This window comes from Berghia stephanieae, chromosome 3 (genome assembly GCF_034508935.2).
Source record: "Berghia stephanieae isolate SIO BIC M18660-M18661 chromosome 3, UCSD_Bste_1.3, whole genome shotgun sequence".
NCBI classification, from domain to species: domain Eukaryota; kingdom Metazoa; phylum Mollusca; class Gastropoda; order Nudibranchia; family Aeolidiidae; genus Berghia; species Berghia stephanieae.
This window is the reverse complement of record NC_088362.1, coordinates 96447733-96470784: the sequence shown is the minus strand read 5'-3', so window position 1 is coordinate 96470784 and position 23052 is coordinate 96447733. Positions and strand designations below refer to the sequence as shown.

General features: G+C 35.7%; 1 protein-coding gene across 3 annotated transcripts; it reads right to left on the bottom strand.

Annotated features, from left to right (window-relative positions):
- Positions 1-3950: 3950 nt before the first annotated feature.
- On the bottom strand, positions 3951-17424 carry LOC144969711 (uncharacterized). 3 transcript variants are annotated; one of them, XM_078908871.1, is made up of 6 exons: positions 17337-17424; positions 15401-15560; positions 13073-13285; positions 10036-10235; positions 7180-7457; positions 3951-4279 (listed from the first exon to the last, which is right to left on the bottom strand). In XM_078908871.1, exons 2-6 carry the CDS (start codon positions 15412-15414, stop codon positions 4022-4024), a joined length of 963 nt encoding a protein of 320 aa, XP_078764997.1. In that variant the 5' UTR covers positions 15415-15560; positions 17337-17424; the 3' UTR covers positions 3951-4021. The 3 variants fall into 3 exon arrangements, with proteins under 3 accessions (XP_078764997.1, XP_078764996.1, XP_078764995.1); XM_078908870.1 differs by lacking the exon at positions 17337-17424 and adding an exon at positions 17179-17266; XM_078908869.1 differs by lacking the exon at positions 17337-17424 and adding an exon at positions 16734-16872.
- Positions 17425-23052: the final 5628 nt, after the last annotated feature.

Genomic DNA, 23052 nt, shown 5'->3' with positions numbered 1-23052 from the left:
ACCGTATGACCAAAAATTTTAAAACTTATAATTTTCAACTGAGGATCCTTTGGATAAGGAGATTTCACCATTATGAAAAAGAATTAAAGAATGAAAAATAATATCAAGCTTTAAAATATAATGTTATTGGGGTGAGAGAAAAAAATGTTTAGAATTAAACACATGGTTCGATAAAACTTAAAGATCTCTAAGGAACTTTTTAACTAACCGCGCTGTTTCACCGGAAGTGAGGATGAGAGACGCATGCGCAAAACCATGTTGACGTTCTCTCTGTAATAGATTCTCCGCCGATGACGTCCAATCAAGGGATGCTAATCTTCCGCTAATCTCATTCCCTATACAGAGAATGCACCACTAGTTGTGCTCTGAATTCATTGCTAGACTCATTCATTTTTATTTTTGTTGTTGCTGTGATCAATGTGTTATCACATTGGTGATAACCAAAGACCATTTAGATCTGAATTCTATATCATACAATATATCACCTTGGCTGTGTCTCCTATCCCCTATATCCGTTTTCTAGGTTGCTTTCTGTTGTGTCTTGGAATGGGATTACTTAGTTTTGTCCTGGCCTTTTACGGGGTCCTTGACTGAGAAAGAAACAGTCAAATGTGTAGTGTTAGTTTTGAGAGGTAATATTTTTTTCCTTGTAAATAATCTCTCTGTTATGTATTGATCACTATATTGTTGTTTTTATTTTATTTTGTAAGCATTTGAGTGTGTTCCTTTTAGTGGGATCCTGTGCTGGTGTCTGGATGAGACTTTAAGTTGATTTCAAACTAAGTACATTGGTGGTTTGCTCTTGGAATCTACATCTATTCCCTATTTGAACAAATTTCCCTTTGTCTTTCTTTTTCTTGTATGCTTTAATTGTAATTCTATAAATTTTTTGTACTATCCCACTTCCTTCCTTTTTTTTCTAGCACTGATATGACCTCACTGTGTTGCAAGTGCTGTAAAACCCTTAAGAAAGAAACAAACAAACAGACGAGTTGTTTTTATACATCAGCAGTAATGGATTGAGTGAGATCCCCCGGGAGAAAGGGGGGGGGGGATTGGCCAGTGGCATTACATCTGTCTACACACTTGCTATCTCTTCTATCCTCTCCATGCAGTTCTGTATCCTTGTTCTGGAATGAGGCCTTTTGGAGTCATCGGGGCTATACCTGGGGTCTTTTGCTGGAAGGGAACAGATAGGCTCTATGATAGATGGCATTTTTCAGATTAAATCGTCTCTCTGTAGTATGTAATTACATATTATACACACTATTTTTCTTATTTATAAAAGCAGTCCTTTAGAGCCATAAGGTGCATAGAGCCAGAGTAAATCTCGGTTTCTTAAGCATTACACAGACAGCAAGCAATTTCTTTCTGTTTGTTTTATCAGCTTATTTATCAATGCCTCCAGTTATGTAGTTATAGTTATATGCCAACATCTTTTGTAAATCATTGAGTGTGTCTCTATAGGCTATGGTGATGTGTTTGTGAGTAAGTGGTACTTTCTTGTGGGTTTAAACAAGGCACACCGATTGTTCCCGGATTCACTTTATCTCCCCGTTCAGATTGCTTTGATCTTTTCTGAAAAGGGTCCTAAAAAGAAATTTTCCAAAGGTAAGATCAGAATGGGGGAATGTTTTCTCTTTAAAAAATAAACGATGCAGCATCTCCCTGAATAGCCACGTGGCACTCTGGTCCCCATTTTTTTTCTATATAGTACGTAGTAATAAAAACCTCAATATAGAGACATAATTAAAGGACGTCAATTTTCCGATAATCGGCAATTGAAATCGACACGATACAGAATTCAAGTTGTTTTTTCAATCATTGTGATGCCTTGCTCGGTCTTTGTGGCTAATAATAATAATACAGGTGTACTCACGCCGGTCCCATGTGCGTATAAATTACAGAGGGAAAATGGCGTTCGATTACTAATTGAGACAAAAACAATGAACATGCAACGCACCAAAGAGCTAAAGCATAACTTGTAAGCCCTTTGACATCAGGGACAATAAACTTTCTAATTTGTTGTGACATGTCTAATAATTATCATTGGTCTTCTCTGCATTGAAGTCTAATCACGTCCCCTTTTCCCGCCATCTTGGGAGCTCTGCAATAACGACAACACTAGACAATGACATGATTTCTCAGTGTTCGGACTGGGTGGGGTTCCTGACCTCCCATAGTGGGCAGAGGGGGGTACATACTGTGTCTTCTACCCCCCTATATCTGTCTTCCAACATGCTTTCTGTCTTTGACTTGGAATGAGATTACAGTACTTGGTTCTGTCCTGGCCCTGGCCGGAGTCCTGACTGGGAGGGAAACAGTCAAATGCGTGGTTGTTGTTTTGGGATATATTTTTTTCCTTGTAAATTATCTCTCTGTTATGTATTATTGTGTTTGTTATTTTGAATGTATGATGTAGGCATTTGAGTGTATTCCTCTTTGTTGGATTTTGTGTTTGTGTCCGGATGGGACTTGTGGGTGATCTCAAACTAAGTACATTGGTGGTATGCTCTTGGAATCTACATCTGATCCCTGTTTGTTCCCAGTTCCCCTGTACTATCCCATTTTCTTCCTTTTTACTGGCGCTGATATAACCTAAATGTGTTGCAAGCGCCGTAAAACCCTTAAAAACAAAAACAAAACATCAGTGTTCGGACGATGTCGTTATCAGGGTCCGTTTTCATGAATGCGGAACGCGCTTAATTTCTAACTTTAGTCAAGGACTTGTAAAAATCGGATTTCATGTGAGCTGACTAAGCAAGTCCCAGACAAATCACGGCACCTTCGGACTAATTTGGCCAAGCTTTGGTCATTTGCTTCAAGCTTAGTCTGTGACTAGTTACTAGGATACATCATCATAGGGTCGACTAAAAGCAGCTATTTTTAGATTGAGAGCTTCGATTCGGAAGGAAAATACGTCGGTTACGAATGGCAGAGGCAAAAAGTGTCATGTTGCTATTGACACCAGCTTTTAATAAACTATAAGATAAGTGCAGATCGTCGAAAGTAGATATTTTAGTGAGTAAAAACTAAAAAGAAACAAGGATCAGGGCCTCGGTTTACCTCAAAGAGCAACCCAAAAAAAAAAAAAAAAAAAAACTATTAGAAGGTATAATGGAGACAAAAAGTTATGCTGCTGGCATTGTAACTGACTGAAATAGTGTGATTCATCAGAACACAATTTCTGTTTTTGTTTGTTTGTTGTTTTTTTTATTTTTTTTATTAATTTTTGTTTTTTTGTTGGTTCAATTTGAGTTTCAATGAAACTTTCATTGGCCTAAATATAGAATTGACAGTCGACCATGGACATCATTGTAGTCTATCAGTATCAGTCGACAGTCAATATCACATGATTTGATTTATCATGGCAAAAGTAATTTCAAATATGAAACGGAACGAAATATTATCTATACCGGATGTGTTGCTAATTTATTCCTCTTTGGAAATCTTTTGCGTTGAAAGTATGAAGGTTGGTATCTTACCTGCCATCGTGTACTAAAGAGCTTGATGTTACCAGCACAAAATAGCCGAATTAGTCACCGTCCTTACAACGCCCACTACTAGGTAAGAGACTAGCTTGTCAGAGACTAGAAATCGTTCATGAAATCCGATTTTTTAAAATCACTTACTCTGCTTAGGCTTAAGACTAACAAGTCATTTACTTGACTAGTCAATAACTAAATCTAGTCCGCGTTCATGAAAACGGCCCCAGGGTTGCGCTGTAGATAATATTCGCTCAAATAAAAAGCTAAAACTCAATTGGTAAATTATCAGTATATTCAGTATGGTAAAGGAAAAATACATAATTATAAACCAGTTGTATTTTTTTTCAAACAATCTTTTCTTTCTTTTTCTTTTCTTAAATTGATAAAGCTATAGACGTCTAATGCGTCCGATCTGGTTACTCAAATTTGTTTATTAAAACACCAGAATTTCTGAAAAACGAGTTAAGAATCACAAATATTTTATTGACATAATTGTTTAATATCACAGTAGTCACGCGATGTGTCAAAAATAATCACAAATCTGTTTTTCCATCAAGACTGCAAGTAGTGAAAGTCGGTTGAGGTTGGATTGGTGGAAGTTTCATTGACTCTCTTCTGTTATCTACTTTCTTAGTGTCCTTACCTCCCCTGTTTTTCTTGGACACAACAGTAACAGCCGTTTCTTTACTGGGATTTCTCAATTCGTTCAATCGTTTTCGCCGAACTTGTTTCAAATGCCCATCTTTTAAAACCTTCGTCAGCTTTGGTGCTACTAGACATCTACGCGATACCTTGGGGGGGGGGGGGGGGGGGGGGGAGGAAAGAAAGTAATATATAAACCTTATCTCAATAATGATGGCAACAATGATGATGATGATCTTGTTGAGTGTGACGAACTTCTAACAAGTTGGCGGTATTTTTTGACCTCCCATAGTGGACAATGAAAACTTTGCTGTTTGGAGCTTCCAATCTATTTGATTATTTTTTTTACACCTCCCTATGTCACATACTGTGTGTCCACCTGTGTGTCTGTTTTACAACTTACTTTCTGTCTCCGTCTTGGAATGAGATTACTTGGTTTTGTTCTGGCCTTGGCTGAGTGGGAAACAGCCAAATGTATAGTCACAGTTTAGGTTGAGGACATGATATTGTTGTTGTAAATCATTTTTCTGTCATGTACGTACTGTTATATTTTTTGTTTTTATTATATTATAATGACCTGTAACCATTTGAAAGTAGCCTATTTCTCTTAGTGGGATCCTGTGCTTGTGTCTGGACGAGAATTTTAGGTGATCTCAAACTAAGGACACCGATAGTGTGCTCTTGGAATCTCCGTTCCATATTTGAACTATTCTCCTTTGTTTACATTTTCTCATTTGATTTTAATTATAAATCTAGAATTTTTTGACTATCCCATTTTCTTCATTTTAACTAGCGAGCTGAAATGACCTGATGTGTTGCAGGTAGATGTGTTGCAGGTGCTGTAAAACCCTTGAAAACGAAAGAGATAAACTCCCAACTACGTTGTTTGATTATTAATTAATTGGACTACACTGGATTTGGGCACGAGCGAAACTAATATAGACACCTAGGTAACCACGCCTCTCGGACAGTCGTCATAATGTCAACAATGAATGGCAGTGATTGGTAAACATATCGAACTACACAGGTTTTACTGTTGATAGCATGTGTTTAAATAAAATACCCACTCTTCTACCGTTTGATCACTAGAACCAACACAGATAACTATGTTTAAATTTAATCGTTTACAATCTCATAGAGAAAATCGTGTGATAACTAGTCACCCATTTCGCGATATAAAAACAATAACATTGATCAGAGAAAGGTCGATTTCATTCACGTTATTGTTTATAAAGAACCGACTATAGATAGAATGCGCTTGGCCAAGGAGTTCACAACATTGCCATCCGGAAGTATAACGGACCAACACACAAACTCTGTGTAACCATGAACTTTTATAGTCTGGTTAATACAGTTTAGTGAGAACAACTCACAAACGCGGATGGCAAAAACAATAACAAAGGCCTGAGTGACGTCATCTGCATACTATCTATAGCTCGTATGCGCTTGGCTAAGAAGCTCATAACATTGCCATCCGGAAGTATAACGGACCAACACACAAAACTGTGTGTATCCATGAACGTTAATAGTCAGGTTAATACAGTTCAGTGAGCATTACTCATAAACGCGGATGGCAAAAAACAATAACAAAGACCTGAGTGACGTCATATTCGAACTATCTATATCCGAGCACATGTGAAGGTATGTCACAAATCCCATGTTTTGATTGGTCAGAAATCTACTGGTTAATTAAAAGGGGCGCATAATAGATAAGATAATCCTTGACAAAGATGGCCCGTCTAAGATAAGAGGTTATTTGATTATTGCGTCAGGCCACGCTTCTGTCCAAATGGTCGAGGCCTGCCATTTGTGGAAATAAGAAGCAAACCAGATGTATCCAATCAAAATGCATCGATATTAGCAAGAACTCTAGGATTACTTGTTATCAAGTAGAGCAGGGATCTGGTAGAAGTGGAAGCGGCATTCAAAAAATATATTTATATATTTATATATATATATATGTGTGTGTATGTATATATATATATATATATATATATATATATCCAACGTCATATATATATATATATATATATATATATATATATATATATATATATGTGTGTGTGTGTGTGTGTGTGTGTGTGTTGATTTGTTTGCCGTCGGAAGTCCGACAAATTCGTATCCCAGGTTATTGTATATTTCAACAGAGGCGCCATTTCTGGACACTATGCAGTTTGAATTTTGTAATTATCTTAATCTTAATAATTAGAGTCAAAGTTATTTGCATTTGACGGGAGGGAATAAAAAAGTAAACCCGGTGTAAATCGCTTTTAAAGATAAGACAACATACATATTTCGCATCAATAATAAATAGAGTTCAGAAGAAAAAAACTAAATTAATATATCTATAATCTATAGTGGAAAAAACAAAACAAATGAAAATTATGCAGATAAATATTAATTGTCACATTTATTCGCTCTTATCTCAAAACTAGCTCATGCAACATCCAACGGGTTTTGATAAATCAGCACTCTATATCTATATTACGAAAGTTACATTTTTGTACAAACCAAAGCCACATTAGTTTCACGTCTTACCAACCATATTTGTTGGCCCTTCATTGTAATGCTGTAAAACTGTATTAAAGCTATGATTTTTTTTTTTTAATGTGAGCGACGATTAGGATTGGTTGGGTGGATAATTTTTGGCTGGAGGGCGTAAATATGATGAATATTATAGCGATGTGTTTTTTTTAAATTAAAAAATTGAAGCTTTATATAGCGCAATATCCACTAAATGTGCTCAAAGCACTTTACAAGGGGTCCCTGGTCAACAGCAACATTTAACATGTAGGACGGGACATAATGCCTGTAAGGCGATATTACAATTTTTCGGACAAAGACAACGCTGTTAACGGCCAGGTACTCATTTTACACCTGAGTACGGTGAGAGAATGTGAGTAAAGAGCCTTTTCCAAGGACTCAACTATGCGCCGAGCGCGAGGCTCGAATCCAGGACCTTCCGATCCGAAAGCGGGTGTCATACCACAAGACCACATAGCCGTTTAACCAATCGTGCATGGATTTAACCGTTCATAAGTAAATTTACCTCTACATCAGGAAATAGTCTTCGTTGGATTTCTTCTGCTATTTGTCTGTTTGTTGTCTCAATACACGATGAGCAGCACCCGGGACCCAGAATCTCGCAGAATTCTTCGTTACAGCCGTAGTGACTATCTCCCTTGATTGGTTTACACAAGCTGGAATGGGAAGGAACTCGCACCACGCTGGGCTTTCTGCTCAGATGTGTGATGAGTCTGTTCTGGGCGCTTCCTTCTCTGGTCTCCGGTCTTGGCATTCCGTAGCCTAGATGAAACGACTTCGGTGCTAGAAAGTAAATGATTTTTGAAAATATTATATTCTCTCTGAAATCGATTGTTTTTCTTCAAATTTATGCGATTAAAACAAGCAACAAACGAGACTTTATAACACTTTAAAAGAAAACATTATCAGTACTGTGAAATTGAATATTTTGGAAAGCACACCTTTATAACCAGGAAATTTGCTCCGACGTGATCTCCGGTTTCAGAGACTACAAATACCGACAACATGACAAAGTTTAATGAAATCGAAACCTTAATACATGTTTACATCTCTCTTATAGACACGAGTCCTTTTCTTATTTTGTATTTTGCAACAATTCATCCTCCTCCCCCCCCCCCCCCCCCCCAGCTTTTCCTCGAGATCGTTGCCATAATAATAATATGGATGCAAAGATTCTTGGTGTTGTTATTGTTGTTGTTGCTCTTCTTCTTCTTCTTCTTCTTCTTCTTCTTCTTCTTCTTCTTCTTCTTCTTCTTCTTTTCTTCTTCTTCTTCTTCTTCTTCTTCTTCTTCTTCTTCTTCTTCTTCTCTTTCTTCTCTTCTTTCTTCTTTTCTTCTTTTCTTTCTTCTTCTTCTTCCTTCTTCTCTCTTCTTTCTTCTCTTTCTTCTTCTCTTTCTTCTTCTCTTTTCTTTCTTCTTCTTCTTCTTCTTCTTCTTCTTCTTCTTTCTTCTTTCTTTCTTCTTCTTCTTCTTCTTCTTCTTCTTTCTTCTTCTTCTTCTTCTTCTCTTCTTTCTTCTTCTTCTTCTCTCTTCTTCTTCTTCTTCTTCTTCTTCTTCTTCTTCTTCTTCTTCTTCTTCTCTTCTTCTTCTTCTTCTTCTTCTTCTTCTTCTTCTTCTTCTTCTTCTTCTTCTTCTTCTTCTTCTCTTCTTCTTCTTCTTCTTCTTCTTCTTCTTCTTCTTCTTCTTCTTCTTCTTCTTCTTCTTCTTCTTCTTCTTCTTCTCTCTTCTTCTTCTTCTTCTTCTTCTTCTTCTTCTTCTTCTTCTTCTTCTTCTTCTTCTTCTTCTTCTTCTTCTTCTTCTTCTTCTTCTTCTTCTTCTTCTTCTTCTTCTTCTTCTTCTTCTTCTTCTTCTTCTTCTTCTTCTTCTTCTTCTTCTTCTTTCTTCTTCTTCTTCTTCTTCTTCTTCTTCTTCTTCTTCTTCTTCTTCTTCTTCTTCTTCTTCTTTCTTCTTCTTCTTCTTCTTCTTCTTCTTCTTCTTCTTCTTCTTCTTCTTCTTCTTCTTCTTCTTCTTCTTCTTCTTCTTCTTCTTCTTCTTTCTTCTTCTTCTTCTTCTTCTTCTTCTTCTTCTTCTTCTTCTTCTTCTTCTTCTTCTTCTTCTTCTTCTTCTTCTTCTTCTTCTTCTTCTTCTTCTTCTTCTTCTTCTTCTTCTTCTTCTTCTTCTTCTTCTTCTTCTTCTTCTTCTTCTTCTTCTTCTTCTTCTTCTTCTTCTTCTTCTCTTCTTCTTCTTCTTCTTCTTTCTTTCTTCTTCTTCTTCTTCTTCTTCTTCTTCTTCTTCTTCTTCTTCTTCTTCTTCTTCTTCTTCTTCTTCTTCTTCTTCTTCTTTTCTTCTTCTTCTTCTTCTTCTTCTTCTTCTTCTTCTTCTTCTTCTTCTTCTTCTTCTTCTTCTTCTTCTTCTTTCTTCTTCTTCTTCTTCTCTTCTTCTTCTTCTTCTTCTTCTTCTTCTTCTTCTTCTTCTTCTTCTTCTTCTTCTTCTTCTTCTTCTTCTTCTTCTTCTTCTTCTTCTTCTTCTTCTTTCTTCTTCTTCTTCTTCTTCTTCTTCTTCTTCTTTTCTTCTTCTTCTTCTTCTTCTTCTTCTTCTTCTTCTTCTTCTTCTTCTTCTTCTTCTTCTTCTTCTTCTTCTTCTCTTCTTTCTTCTTCTTCTTCTTCTTCTTCTTCTTCTTCTCTTCTTCTTCTTCTTCTTCTTTCTTCTTCTTCTTCTTCTTCTTCTTCTTCTTTCTTCTTCTTCTTTTCTTCTTCTTCTTCTTCTTCTTCTTCTTCTTCTTCTTCTTCTTCTTCTTCTTCGCTTTCCCTTCAAATGGGGTTGGTTTGCGTGTCTTCATATTTTTGGGTGCGGTTTTACACCTTTCTAAACTATTTGCGTCTTTCGGCTGAAAGATTCCGCTCTTTTCTAATGTTGTGCTGCCTTTTCTTTATGTTTTCCATGACTTTTCCACAAGGCAGTAGCCTTTTCTTTTTCTTTTGTTTTTATTATTTTAAAATTTTTAAAATTGTTCTTCTCATAGACAGGTTGCTCTCCAAGGCTTACGATCCCTATCCAACTGTTGCTTCTATTCAGAGGCCCTTCTCCTTCGGGGGTGAGGTAGACAGGGGCTAAATCCCAGCAAGGCAAACGACAACGTCCAAAGTTGAAATCCAAGGCCTTTCTTTTGGGTAGATAGAGCTCGTCAACAAAGGACTGTAATAAATCTAGGAGATCTAAATCCTTTGAAAATAATTCTGTGACGACCACTGAAGTTTAATATAAATTCATCCTTGCAAGGAGAAATTCCATGCTACTTATTATGTAGTATACCATTGTCGCCAATCTGGTCTCTGACCGTGATTAACATTGCTTGACTTTGTTTAGATACCGGCGCCGCTTACCTTTGAAAAAATTCTGCATGATCATCTTTGAGAAATTGTCTCCGGCTGAGTCCTGAAACAAACACCTGTCAATGTAGTCCTTTTCCTCGTGCATGTTGATGTCCAAGGGCAGGAAAACGTTCTGTAAGGGAGTGGGAGGAAGGGAAGGCACGGACATACCACGGCTGGCGATGTTCTCTCTGCTTATGCCGTAGATGGTGCTGGTGAAAGATAGAAATGTGAACGAGATGCCGATAGAGAATATTATGTGAAGATATGACCATCGTGTGCCAGTCTAGAATTATGTAGGAATGAATTAGAAATTAAAAAATAATTTTATGGAATATTTTCACAACTAAAAAAATTATATGTTTTAAAGTTAAAAAAAGAGAAATGGTTCTCCTCAGTTAAAGCATATATTTTAATTCACAAGATAAGTTTAAAACCAAACCGTAAGTACCAAGCTCATTCCCGATAAAGAACCGTTCTGAGATGATACAAGATGCTCATGTGTTTAGCCTGACTTCGAAAGCCCCCTAAAGATTGTGATTGTCCTGTAATCGCAAGTTTACACTAAAGAACACTTTCCTTAATGTTAAGGTCCTCCTTTGATGGCAAAAATAAGCATTGCTGGACAATAAATACACCATGAATTGGAAAACTCAAGTGACATTAGTAACATTAAGTTAAAAGTTTAGAATCGCCACAGATAAGGAAAATCGTTTCCAACAATCTAAAATTTTCCATCAAATCATCACTATCTTTCTTCTCTGTGTTCTCTTTGTAATCCTGTGTGAGATCCCCCCCCCCCCCTTACATTATCATGATACCCATTATTTAAGCAGGATCTCTCATCTGGTTTAATGTGTTTGCACAATTATGTCAATAGAAAGACAAATTTTTATTAAAATAGAACCTTTGAGAAGAAGAAGAAGAAGAAGAAGAAGAAGAAGAAGAAGAAGAAGAAGAAGAAGAAGAAGAAGAAGAAGAAGAAGAAGAAGAAAAAGAAGAAGAAAATGATGATGATGATGATGAAGAAGAAGAAGAAGAAGAAGAAGAAGAAGAAGAAGAAGAAGAAGAAGAAGAAGAAGAAGAACTTTACCCACCCGTGAAAGAACACACTTGACACTACCTAACCGTCTTGTCAATTCAATAATTAAAATACCAGTATGGGCAGAAATTAACTGCCAGCGATGTAAACACGAAGAGAGGTCCTGTAACCGAGCTGGTTATTGCCCTCTTATTGTATGTACCTTCTTAAATAAAAGACACGGGATACAATCTTGTCTTCGTAAGCTGGTCAACAATGTCATTATTGTTGAAGATCTTCCTTTTATATCTCTATGACTATGAATGATTTTTAATTATCAAATTTGATAAATTGCCGGTCTATTCATGGCCAGTTCGTGACATTTATAATGGGACAAAAGAACTACTATGCTTGAAATTGTTCTAAATGATTCAGTCCAGCCTTTTCTCATCCTCCTCCTTCGACTCCTCCTCCTGCTCCTCCTCGTCTTCCTCCCCCTCTTCCTCCTCCTCCTCCCCCTCCTCCTCCTTCTCCTCCACCACCACCATCACCACTACGACCACCACCGCCATCACCACCACCACCACCACCACCTCCTCCTCCTCCTCCTCCTCCTCCTCCTCCTCCTACTACTACTACTACTACTACTACTACTACTACTACTTCTGCTGCTGCTGCTACTGCTACTGCTGTTGTTGCTAATACCACCACCACCACCACCCCAACTCTAAAACCACTTCTACCAATACTACTACTACTACTACTACTACTACTACTACTACTACTACTACTACTACTACTACTACTACTACTACTACTACTACTACTACTACTACTACTACTACTACTACTACTACTACTACTACTACTACTAACTACTACTACTACTACTACTACTACTACTACTACTACTACTACTACTACTACTACTACTGTCACATTCTTGTGACAGCAACGACAACGACTATATTTTAATCCTCTACAAATTGTAGTTTTTGTCTACGGCATGCCGTCTTCAGTATTGCTTCTTACTTCATTAAACATTTTGTATTCGAAATATCAGACGGAAAGTGCTTTTAAGATAATTCGCTTCCTATTCAGGGGGTAGCAAACAATTGTTATTGTTTGGAAAATTAATACTCTTTTGGTTTTGATGGTAGTTACTTAGAAAAAAAAAGAAGGAATTTCATATTATTCACATAAAGTAAGAGTCAAAGATTACCTCTGGGCTTATTAAGTAGTTACTAATAATTAAACACGATCACTATTCATAGCGTTGATACCTAAAAAAAAAAAAAAACCAACAAAAAAACTTGAGCTTTTATATAGCACAATATCCACTAAATGTGCTCAAAGAGCTTTACAAGGGGTCCTTGGTAAACAGCAACATTTAACATGTAGGACGGGACATGACGCCTGTTAGGCGATATTACAATTTTTCGGACAAAAACAACGCTGTTAACGGCCAAGTACTCATTTTACACCTGAGTACGGTGAGAGAATGTGAGTAAAGAGCTTTTTCCAAGGACTCAACTATGCGCCGAGCGCGAGGCTCGAACCCAGGACCTTCAGATCCGAAAGCGGGTGTCATACCACTAGACCACATAGCCGCAAAAAGATTTGATTCATCTTACTCGATTGTAAGAGATGTTTACTGACAATAAATAGTTTTGCTTCATTCGGAATGTTCTTAATACGATTCAATAGTCTGATGTCACGCCTCCCGGCAACGGCGGCCATCTTGGGTCTAAACAAAAATAAAAAAATCATTCCTTTTTATTTTTCATGCTGGCTAGAACTTTTCATATGCTTGTGATCAGAATGTGTAAAAGTCAAAACATGATCAAATTTATGTTTTTTTTCCTATGGATACGCTTTTATGCTCGCCGGAGAAATATTTCATACGGGCGTCCGTCATTGTTCCGACAGTTTAGAGCCAGTGTTACTAAGTCACCATGCGTCATTAGGAAGGAAGTGACGTTACGACTGTTGAAGAGTATTATTGATACCATACAAAAATGTTCTTACTTGATTTCCGATTCTGTGCGATAGCGATTGAATCTTCCAGCTGGTAAACTAGAAAGTGTAGAGTTTGTTCTAGTCGCCGCAGCTCTTTTCCTCCTCTGCTTCGCCTCCTCCTCATCCTCGGCCGAGGTGGGCATTCTCCACATCATTACATTGCCTTGGAACTGTGGCTCTCGTGGAATACCGAAATGCAGCATATCGAAGATTGATGGTCGTCTTAGAGAATAGAAAATTATACAAACAAACATTTACTCAGTTGATGAATTTGAGCCTTACTAAGATATTAAATTACATTTGCAAAAGTTGTCGACGCCCCTTCATTGCAAGCATTCAAGTGCCGTCTTGATGCTCATTTTGAAACAGAAAAATACTGTTTGTAAAGTTAAATTCAGACACCTCCTTCCACTATGTGGCATGCCCAGTTTTGAGAGACTTGAATTAAATACGTTCACGAATGCACAAGAGCAGATAAAAGGCTGTAAAAGCCTACATAAATCTGGACTTATATCATATCATATCACATCATATCATATCATTTCGGAGTTGGTCCAAAAAACCTAAATTGTCATATGGTCATTGTTGTAATGGAAATTCTCTCAAACCAACACAAATGGTGTCCATTACCACCATGCTAAATCAAGCTCGTAATTTGATTCACTAGTCTGATGTCACGTCGCCCGGCAACTGCGAGCAGCCTGGTTCTAAACAAAGAAAATGGTGTACTTTTTATTCTTCATGTTGGCTAGAACTTTTCATATTATGTCATGTGATCAGAATGTATAAAAGTCAAAACATGATCAGATTTATAATGTTTATCTCCTCTGGATACACTTTTATGCTCGTCGGAGAAATATTTCATATGGGCGTCCGCCACTGTTCCGATAGTTTAGAGCCAGTTACTAAGTTACCATGCGTCAATACGAGGGAAGTGACGTCATGACTGTTGAAGACTATTACTTTCGGGATTCAGACCTACAAATAAAAACATGGATTTTAAAATATTTTATACAAAATGAAAATGTGAACAGCGGTCTCAATCCGGTGTCATGTCAGAATTCAAGAATTTAAATTTAGAAAATGAAATCTGAGTATCTTTCACTGAAATCAGTAAATGTATTTTAAAGCAGAACATGCCGACATAACACCCGCTTGACAAGGTAGGTAACAAAATGAATATCCATGTGGAATATATCCCTACATTTTGCATCTGCCCCAATACTCTTCAACTGTCGTAACGTCACTTCCTTCCTAATGACGCATGGTAACTTAGTAACACTGGCTCTAAACTATTGGAACAATGGCGGACGCCCGTATGACATTTTTCCCCGGCGAACATAAAGGGTATCCAGAGGGAAAAAAAAAACACATACATTTGATCATGTTTTGACTTTTACACATTCTGATCACAAGGCATATGATAAGTTCTAGCCAGCATGAAGAATAAAAAGTACCGATTTTCTTTGTTTAGAACCAAGATGGCCGCCGTTGCCGGGCGGCGTGACATCAGACTACTGAATCCAATTACTTCATAGTACATTGTCCATTTATTCCAACAGTAAACCACATGAAGCCACCTTACAAATCACATTGTAGATATCACCTTTTAGACGTCCTTATTAGTCCTTTTTAATTCTTTGATGAATCATCTTAGATATCTTTGAAGTCTCGGGTTTAATGTTTGGGGGAATAAATTTAAGCTAATTTCCAAATTTTTTGGTTAATATGTTAAAAGACGTTTTGGTCTTTAAAAAAAAACAAAAACAAAAACAAAACAAAAAAAACTTGAGCTTTTATATAGTGTAATATCCAGTAAACGTGCTCAAAGCGCTTTACAAGGCATCCCTGACCAACAGCAACACGTAACATGTAGAACGAGACATGACGCTTGTTAGGCGATATTACAATTACTTTTCTTGTGTCTTTCTATCTATTTTGTACAACGATACTTAAAAGTTTTATAACATTTTTTCTGCTTTCTCCCACAATGTATCATTTATACTTCTCAAGATACAAAATGCTAAAATTCATCAACATCTATTCCACACATGGGACTTACATTTTAATCTTATCTTCTTCTAACGTTAGATAATAACGTTAAGTTGAATGTAAGCTTCAACTTAATTACAAAAACAGATCAGCAACATTCGAGCAGCAACATTTACTCTAACGTTAGATCAAATTTCATTTTTAAATGGATAAAAAAAAACCCAACAAAGCAAACATGTTATCTTCATTTCCCATAAATACATGAATACATTAATAATTCAACAAATAAAAACAAATAGATGAATTTTAACAAAATAGATTTAAATGAAATAAGATAAAAATCACCTTTCAGATGTCATGGTTGCTGTCTTGAAGAGAATGAATTTGTTGGGGCTGAATTAATCCGATCAAAAAATATGTTTAATGAACAAGACACTTTGAAAGCATCCAATTTGGTTTTTCCCTCCTCAATCCAAGTCTTGGACATACTAATCACATCGTACCACTGAGAGGAAACACAAGTAGATATTTACTAAGGAAACACATCATGAACTTTGCCTAGACTCGTGTAAGCTACAACAGATTTCAAGCATGTAAAACACTTTCTGGGGATTGATCTTAATTTATTCAAGTCATATTTTAGTTGAATTGATACAATGTTTCTACGTAAACTTACGCCTTATCATCATCATGATTGTTATTATTATTATTATTATTATTATTATTATTATTATTATTATTATTATTATTATTATTATTATTATTATTATTATTATTATTATTATTATTATTATCATTATATTATTATTATTATTATTATTATTATTATTATTATTATTATTTTTATCATCATCATCATCATCATCATCATCATCATCATCATCATCATCATCATCATCATCATCATCATCATCATCATCATCATCATCATGTTATCATTATTATCATCATCATCATCATTATTATTATTATTATTATTATTATTATTATTATTATTATTATTATTATTATTATTATTATTATTATTATTATTATTATTATTATTATTATTATCATTATTATCATCATCATTATCATCATCATCATCATCATCACTGTCGTCGTCGTCGTCATCAAATTCTAAAAACCGGATGCTTGTCACAATCTAAAGTTTATTTTTAATCATTAAATATATTCGCTTTCCCGTTGTTTCTAATGCATTTATTTATTGTTAAAAGGTGATTTATTTATTTATCACATTTATATCACCTACTAACTAATTTTATGCTTGAATACCTGATCAATTCATATTTATTATATGCAAGAGTATTTATAAAATACATAATCCATACAAAAAAGTTGTTTCCCTTCATGTTGCCCCAAATCATCAATTAATCAAATATTTTTTACAAATAAAAAAAAATCCTACCAAAACGAATAATTTTTTATAAATTTCAAAATTCAAAACGTTTATTTTAGGCAATTGCCAATATAACTCATACAAGAATATATTTTCATCAACAAATCAAATAAGTAAAATCAATAATAAAGCAAGGCAAACAATGATAATAATAATGATAATAACAGTAATAATAACAGATAGAGGACACAAAATATCAACTCTCTCTGCGACGTATAGATAAATTCGTGAAAATAGTACTGTATTTTATGACCACAATGATAACGTTTGTTTGTTTACATTCCTGTTTTATGATGGGTACACATAAGATACTTTGTGCACAGAGTATAATCACTTATGAACGGCATTAGGTAACGCGATGTAAACGTATCTAAAGCAATCAACGGTTTTGATATCAACAGCTTAAAAAGCCAGCCATTTATGATATACTTTGTTTATTACACACTATCCAATCGAAAACATGAGGGCGGGCTGTCAAGTCATGGATCTTATGTGCACCTTTTATTTGAGGCACTGTACTTGCTCCGTATCTGATTCTAATTCCAACTAATGTCGCCTGGTTAGAGTTGTAGTATTAGGTCTTAAGTTGATTTTGACTTCTTAAAAATCAAACAGATAATGCACTCCACCCCTCCACTTCATTATTCCTCTAAGGAGCATTACAATTTTTCGAAGTTTTAATATATATTGTCCTAAGATACACATTATTATACAAGCAAATCACCGTATCAATCCACGAAGACTGCAACCAACACACGGCTCTTTGTCAACGAAAAATGAGTTTATTACGTAAATCGGTATCTCGACCAGTAACTAAGAATGTAAACAAGCTTAAATATACCCCCCCCCCCCCCCCCTTGAATGAACTGTTCTTTATCTTACTTATACAGCAACAATAATTGTAATCCCGAATTCTCTCTGTCCCAAAACAGATTGTCTTCCCCTTTAGTCATGTTACTTTTTACCCTGCCCTACTACATTTAAATCACCGTCGTCGCATCGATTCTTACCAAGGTACCTACCTAGCAGCACATTGCTTCATTAATAGGATTAGCCATGTGTTATGGTAAGAAGCTCTTATTAAGTCCAGTGTAGTGTTAATCCGTCATGTGCAAAACCATGGTCGAAAAGTTCGACATTAAGACCTTAATCCCTGCGGTCCCATGTTTGAGTCTACTTCTTTCGCCATCCGCTCTCTTCCATCGGTTAGAGAATGTTTATCATTAGGTAATATGTGGTCCATAGCATCAGTCTTGCACATATCAAGTGAGAATGAAACAATCCCAAGAGTGATAATACCAAATTTAGCAGGTGGTTCATCCCGATTCATAACACCAGGCGGTGGTTTATGAATTTTCAAAAACGTCTTTCAAATAATGACGACAAATAGGTTTTGACTTTTCAGTTCCCGTTAAAGATAAGCACGTAGAAGATTGGAAATGAAGGAAGATGAGTTCCGTCCTTGGAATTCTTGAGATATTGGCCAAATTTAACAGTAGGCGGTGAAGCAAAATGATAATGCGTTCTTGAAAAAACAATCTTAAAGAAATAAACAAAACTGTATTTAACCTATGTGTTTTGCTATAGCTATATGTCAGCTAGCCGAAATAGTAGGTCCTTCGGGTTTTTGAAATCAGTTTTCTTTTCTTCTGGAAACATTAGTCGTGGCGTCGTGCAATATAACAGTGATATTCGATGAGTCACTAAATTTAAACATTGTGATAAATTCTCTCAAACGAGAAGTGTCATCTGGCTTGGCTGAGGCACGTAGAATATCAGTGTTTTACCGCTTTGGACCAAAAGAAAAAAAAAAAGACAAAAAAAAAAGAGATAGATAGATAGATAGATAGATAGATAGATAGATAGATAGAGAGAGAGAGAGAGAGAGAGAGAGAGATAGATAGATAGATAGATAGATAGATAGATAGATAGATAGAGAGAGAGAGAGAGAGAGAGAGAGAGAGAGAGAGAGAGAGAGAGAGAGAGAGAAATAAATTGTTTAACATTAACATTAGTTTGGACATTTCCAAAGATACTCAATGCGTTCATTTATTCTCCAATGTCATATAAAATCAGTTTTCCATCTCGTACAGTTTATGTCGACTGTAAGACGTCCTTTCATCAATTACGTCACTCTTACAATATTCGTCACTTGTCTATAGATAGTATGAAGTTGACGTCACTCAGACCTTTGTTTTTCGTTTTTGCCATCCGCATTTATGATTAATTCTCACTAAACTGTATAAACCAGAATATCAACGTTCAAGGATACATATAGTTTTGTGTGTTGGTCCGTTATACTTCCGGATGGCAATGTTGTAAGCTTCTTAGCCAAGCGCATACTATCTATAGCACATTGCTCTCGAGAGTGGTTATATGTATTAAGTGTTTTATCCAAATATACACCACCACTGTCAGAATCTTGCGATCATTGTCACCCACCCATTAACTGACAACGCTCAACGTCGTTGAATTTATAACAAAAAGAAACTGCGAATCGCTGGGCCAGTGACACCATCATTAACAGTCGTATCCAAAGACATGTAGAATAATAAGTTAGTTTTCAGCTTATTGGTTGGTTATAGAGTAGTGTAACTTCAAAGCTTTAAGAAAAGGGAGATAGTACAACATAAAAAACGGACACATTTTGAGTTCAGAGTCTACAACATTCAGGGGTCACATGGACCAGCTGTAGTACAATGCACAAAGGGAGCTAAGGGTGAAGCACTGCTTCATAAAATTTATGTCTTCAGAAAGCCACATCAAGCCAAATATCAATTTTATAAACTGGCCTGTAAGGCGTCCTTTTAGGATTTCCATAACTGACAGTAGCTATATACTTAATCACACCTGAGTCGAATGGGGTAATGTGTTTAAGGGGCGGTTTGGGTCTTTTCCAAAAAAATTTTAATTACCAATATTGGCCGGTTTGAATCATTCTGTATCGTCATTATAGGTTAAAAAACAACATTTATGATGAAAAATTTTAATAATCTGTGTTGATACCCATTTTGCGACCTAATTTGGGGGTCTGACATAAAAAAATATAACAATCTTGTGGCAAACGTTCCACTAAAACTAATGAAGGAATGACCTCCATATTCTTCCCTCATGTCAACATTGTACCATAGTGTGTCACCATAGAGAGATTTTACGGCTTTAGCTTATGGAATTTTTATTAGAACATTACAAAGTTGAGAATCAAAATGTTATGACAAAATTGATGTTAAAAAATCAGAATTAGGATTATAATTCAAAATTCACATATCTTATCAAAAAAATCTCTCTATGGTGACACAATACATTATCTCTGTGATAACTGTGGAAAATTTCAGACAATTTCATTGAATAGATTCAGAGAAACGTTTGACACAGTATCCCATACCCTTAAAAATATGACATTTTGAGAAAATAGTAAAATAGCTTCCCGTTTTTCACACTTTTCTTACTATATGTACCATTTTCGACTGTGTTTTTCATGCCTTTATAGTCTGCTTTAAGAATTTGGACTTCAATTATATTATTTCTTGGGTAATAAAATATCAATTTCCACCAAAATCTCAAAATCAATTTTTCGAAGGATTTTCCTAATAATTAGACCCAAACCGCCCCTTAAGTGTCGTCTTAAAGATAAACAATTTTTTTTTAATTGAGCTTTTATAGAGAGCAATATCCACTCAACGTCAACAAAGGCGCCCTGACCAACAGCAGCACGTAATATGTAGAACGAGACATGACGCTGTATGTAAAGCGATGTTATATTTTTTTTCCGACAGAGGCAACGCTGTTAACGGCCAGGTACTCATTTTGCACATGAATACGATGAGAGACTATCAGTAAAGAGCCTTTTCCAAGGAATCGACTATGCGCCGACCGAGGCTCGAACCCATGACCTTCCTTTCCGAAAGCGAGTGTCATATCACAAGACCACATAGCCGCACAACGCGGGGCCTATTTTAAATCAATTGACTGTATGAGCAGAAGTTGTTTAGTTTTGCCCTTGTAGGACCCCGAGCAGTTGATATATATTGCCGCTTCGTGCCATACTTTTTTGGAGTCCTTTTTCAAGGACTCAACTATTCACCGCCCAGAGCGGGAATTGGTCCCTGGACCTTCAAATCTGAAGGCAAGTGTTGTACCACTAGACCACATAGCCACACATTTCTCATCAGAGGTTACATATTTTAGATGAGTGATGGGGTTGGGGCAACGTATGACTGTATTATGGAGATGCTTTTCCATATGATACTGTGCTGTATATTATTTTCTTTGAGATTCAACAGTTTCATGTTATCGGAGCCGGAAATGGATTAGAATTTCAGTCCTCAGTATTACCAACCAACAATCTTGGCCATATGTGTTTGGACCATGGAGGAGAGAGGACCTAGAGAGGTGCTCCTCGTTAAACAAAAATTCATCAACTATGTTTCATATATTATGCGCTTCTTGTTGTCGCGCGAAGTCCATAAAAGGACATACTCATTTGAACTCCCGTAGTATTGTGTTGGTCTCTGGTGAGGATGGCTTACATATAGCGCATTGTGGTTATGCAAATTTTTGTGTTTATTTTAAATTGAAATCTGTGAAGTGTCATTATAGTTGTGGTTGCTCACAATAAAGCAATTCCCGACACTGCTCTCCTTGGGACTATGAATCCGGCTCACAAAGCGGATGACGTAATGTTATAATGTATGAAAATGGGGCAACATTGAGGTCTTGGCAGTAGAAATTACATTTTTTAATTTGCACTGATGTTGAGGATTAAAATCTAAATATGAATGTAATGCAAGAAAAATGAAAGACAGTGGTATTATTATCATAATTTATTCATAAATTCAAATAAGTAAAGAAGGAATGTTGTTGACCGACTTTATGAAAAATAAGGAAAAGAAAACAAAAAACAAACCCTATTTTGCCTCAACCATTCCAGTCACATCTAAACATTCTATTCATCGAATAGAAATAAGCAAAAATGTATCGTTTTTATACCGATTAAGTCACATAAAGGTCACGGTATTTTAATTTCTAATTTTCCTCTCGCTTAAAATATGTGTGAGCATAAAAAAAGAATGCTGAAAATGCCATTTTTTCTGATTTAGAACCCAAAAAATGCTAAAATGTTTAAACCATAGAGGACTACATAAAACGCCAATACTTGAAGTAACATTATGTCATATTTGGTGAAAGCTGTCGAGTGCTTATCGCCTAGTAAGATCGCTTTAGTGTTCTCCATATCAACATTTTGGCTACGTTTATTTAAAAAATCTGAAACTATTATAATAATAATAATAATAATAATAATAATAATAATAATAATAATAATAATAATAATAATAATAATAATAATAATATAATAATAATAATAATAATAATAATAATAATAATAATAACAACAACATCATTAATATGAATTCTTTTATAGCGCCTCCTATCGAAACCTCTAAGCGCTTTTCATCACATACACTTTCCAAATGTTGTCATACATTAAACACCCTCAAACACACACACACACACGCACAAAAACACATACAAACGCGCACACACACACACACACACACACACACACACACACACGAACACACACACACATACATGTGGTAGTGAAAAATGCTCAAATGCTCAACTAGCATGCTTGAAGCAAGCTTACTGCATCATTTGTTGAATGAAATCTAAGAGAACAAGCAGGTCTAAATATAAACATGAAGCATTGTGATTGAACAACCTGAATCAATGGAAATGTGCTAGAAAAATGTTCATATTTATTTTTATTTATATAAACATGGACATCTCCTTTACAGTGTTCATGTTTACATCATTAAGGGAGAAATAGTCTTTCACTCTCGGCCACTATCTTGTTTCTTATAAGTTTGGTTGATAAAAAATGAGAGATTCAAGTTCCTTATGTTTATGTTTTTATATTTTACAGCGCTTGCAAGGAATAAATAGGATTGGTAGTAAAAATATTCCAGATTTATAATTGAAAGCACAAGAGAAAAAGTAAGACAAATGGTAATGATTCCATTTAGGAATAGATGTAGATTCCAATAGCACACTATCAGTGTATTTAGTTTGAGATCACCTAAAAGTCTCATCCAGACATAAGCAAGGATCCTACTAAGAGGAATACACTCAAATGTTTACAAACCTTTATACATTCAAAGAAACAGTACATAATAGAGAGGGATGATTTGCAAGGAAAAAAATATCATCTCCCAAAACTATAACTATACATTTGACTGTTTCCCTCCCAGTCAATGACTCCGACCAGGCCAAGGACAAAACCAAGTAAACCCACTCCAAGAAAAAGACAGAAAGCTAACTTATAAAATAGACATAGGGGGGTAGGAGACACAGCAAGTGACCTCCTGCCCACCTCTGAAGGTCAAATACCCTGCCCAAATTCAAGTTCCTTGGCTTTTGACGAAAAATTCATAAAAGGAAAGAAATAAAATCAAACCTAATCCCATCCAAATTTCACAACAAATTCTTGTTGACCTATTTGATGAATGTAACCAACTGCTTCCATCCAATATCATGTCGGGGGTGAATTGAACTCTGCAAATTGAATTTAAAGTCTAAACCATAAGGTTTGAATTAA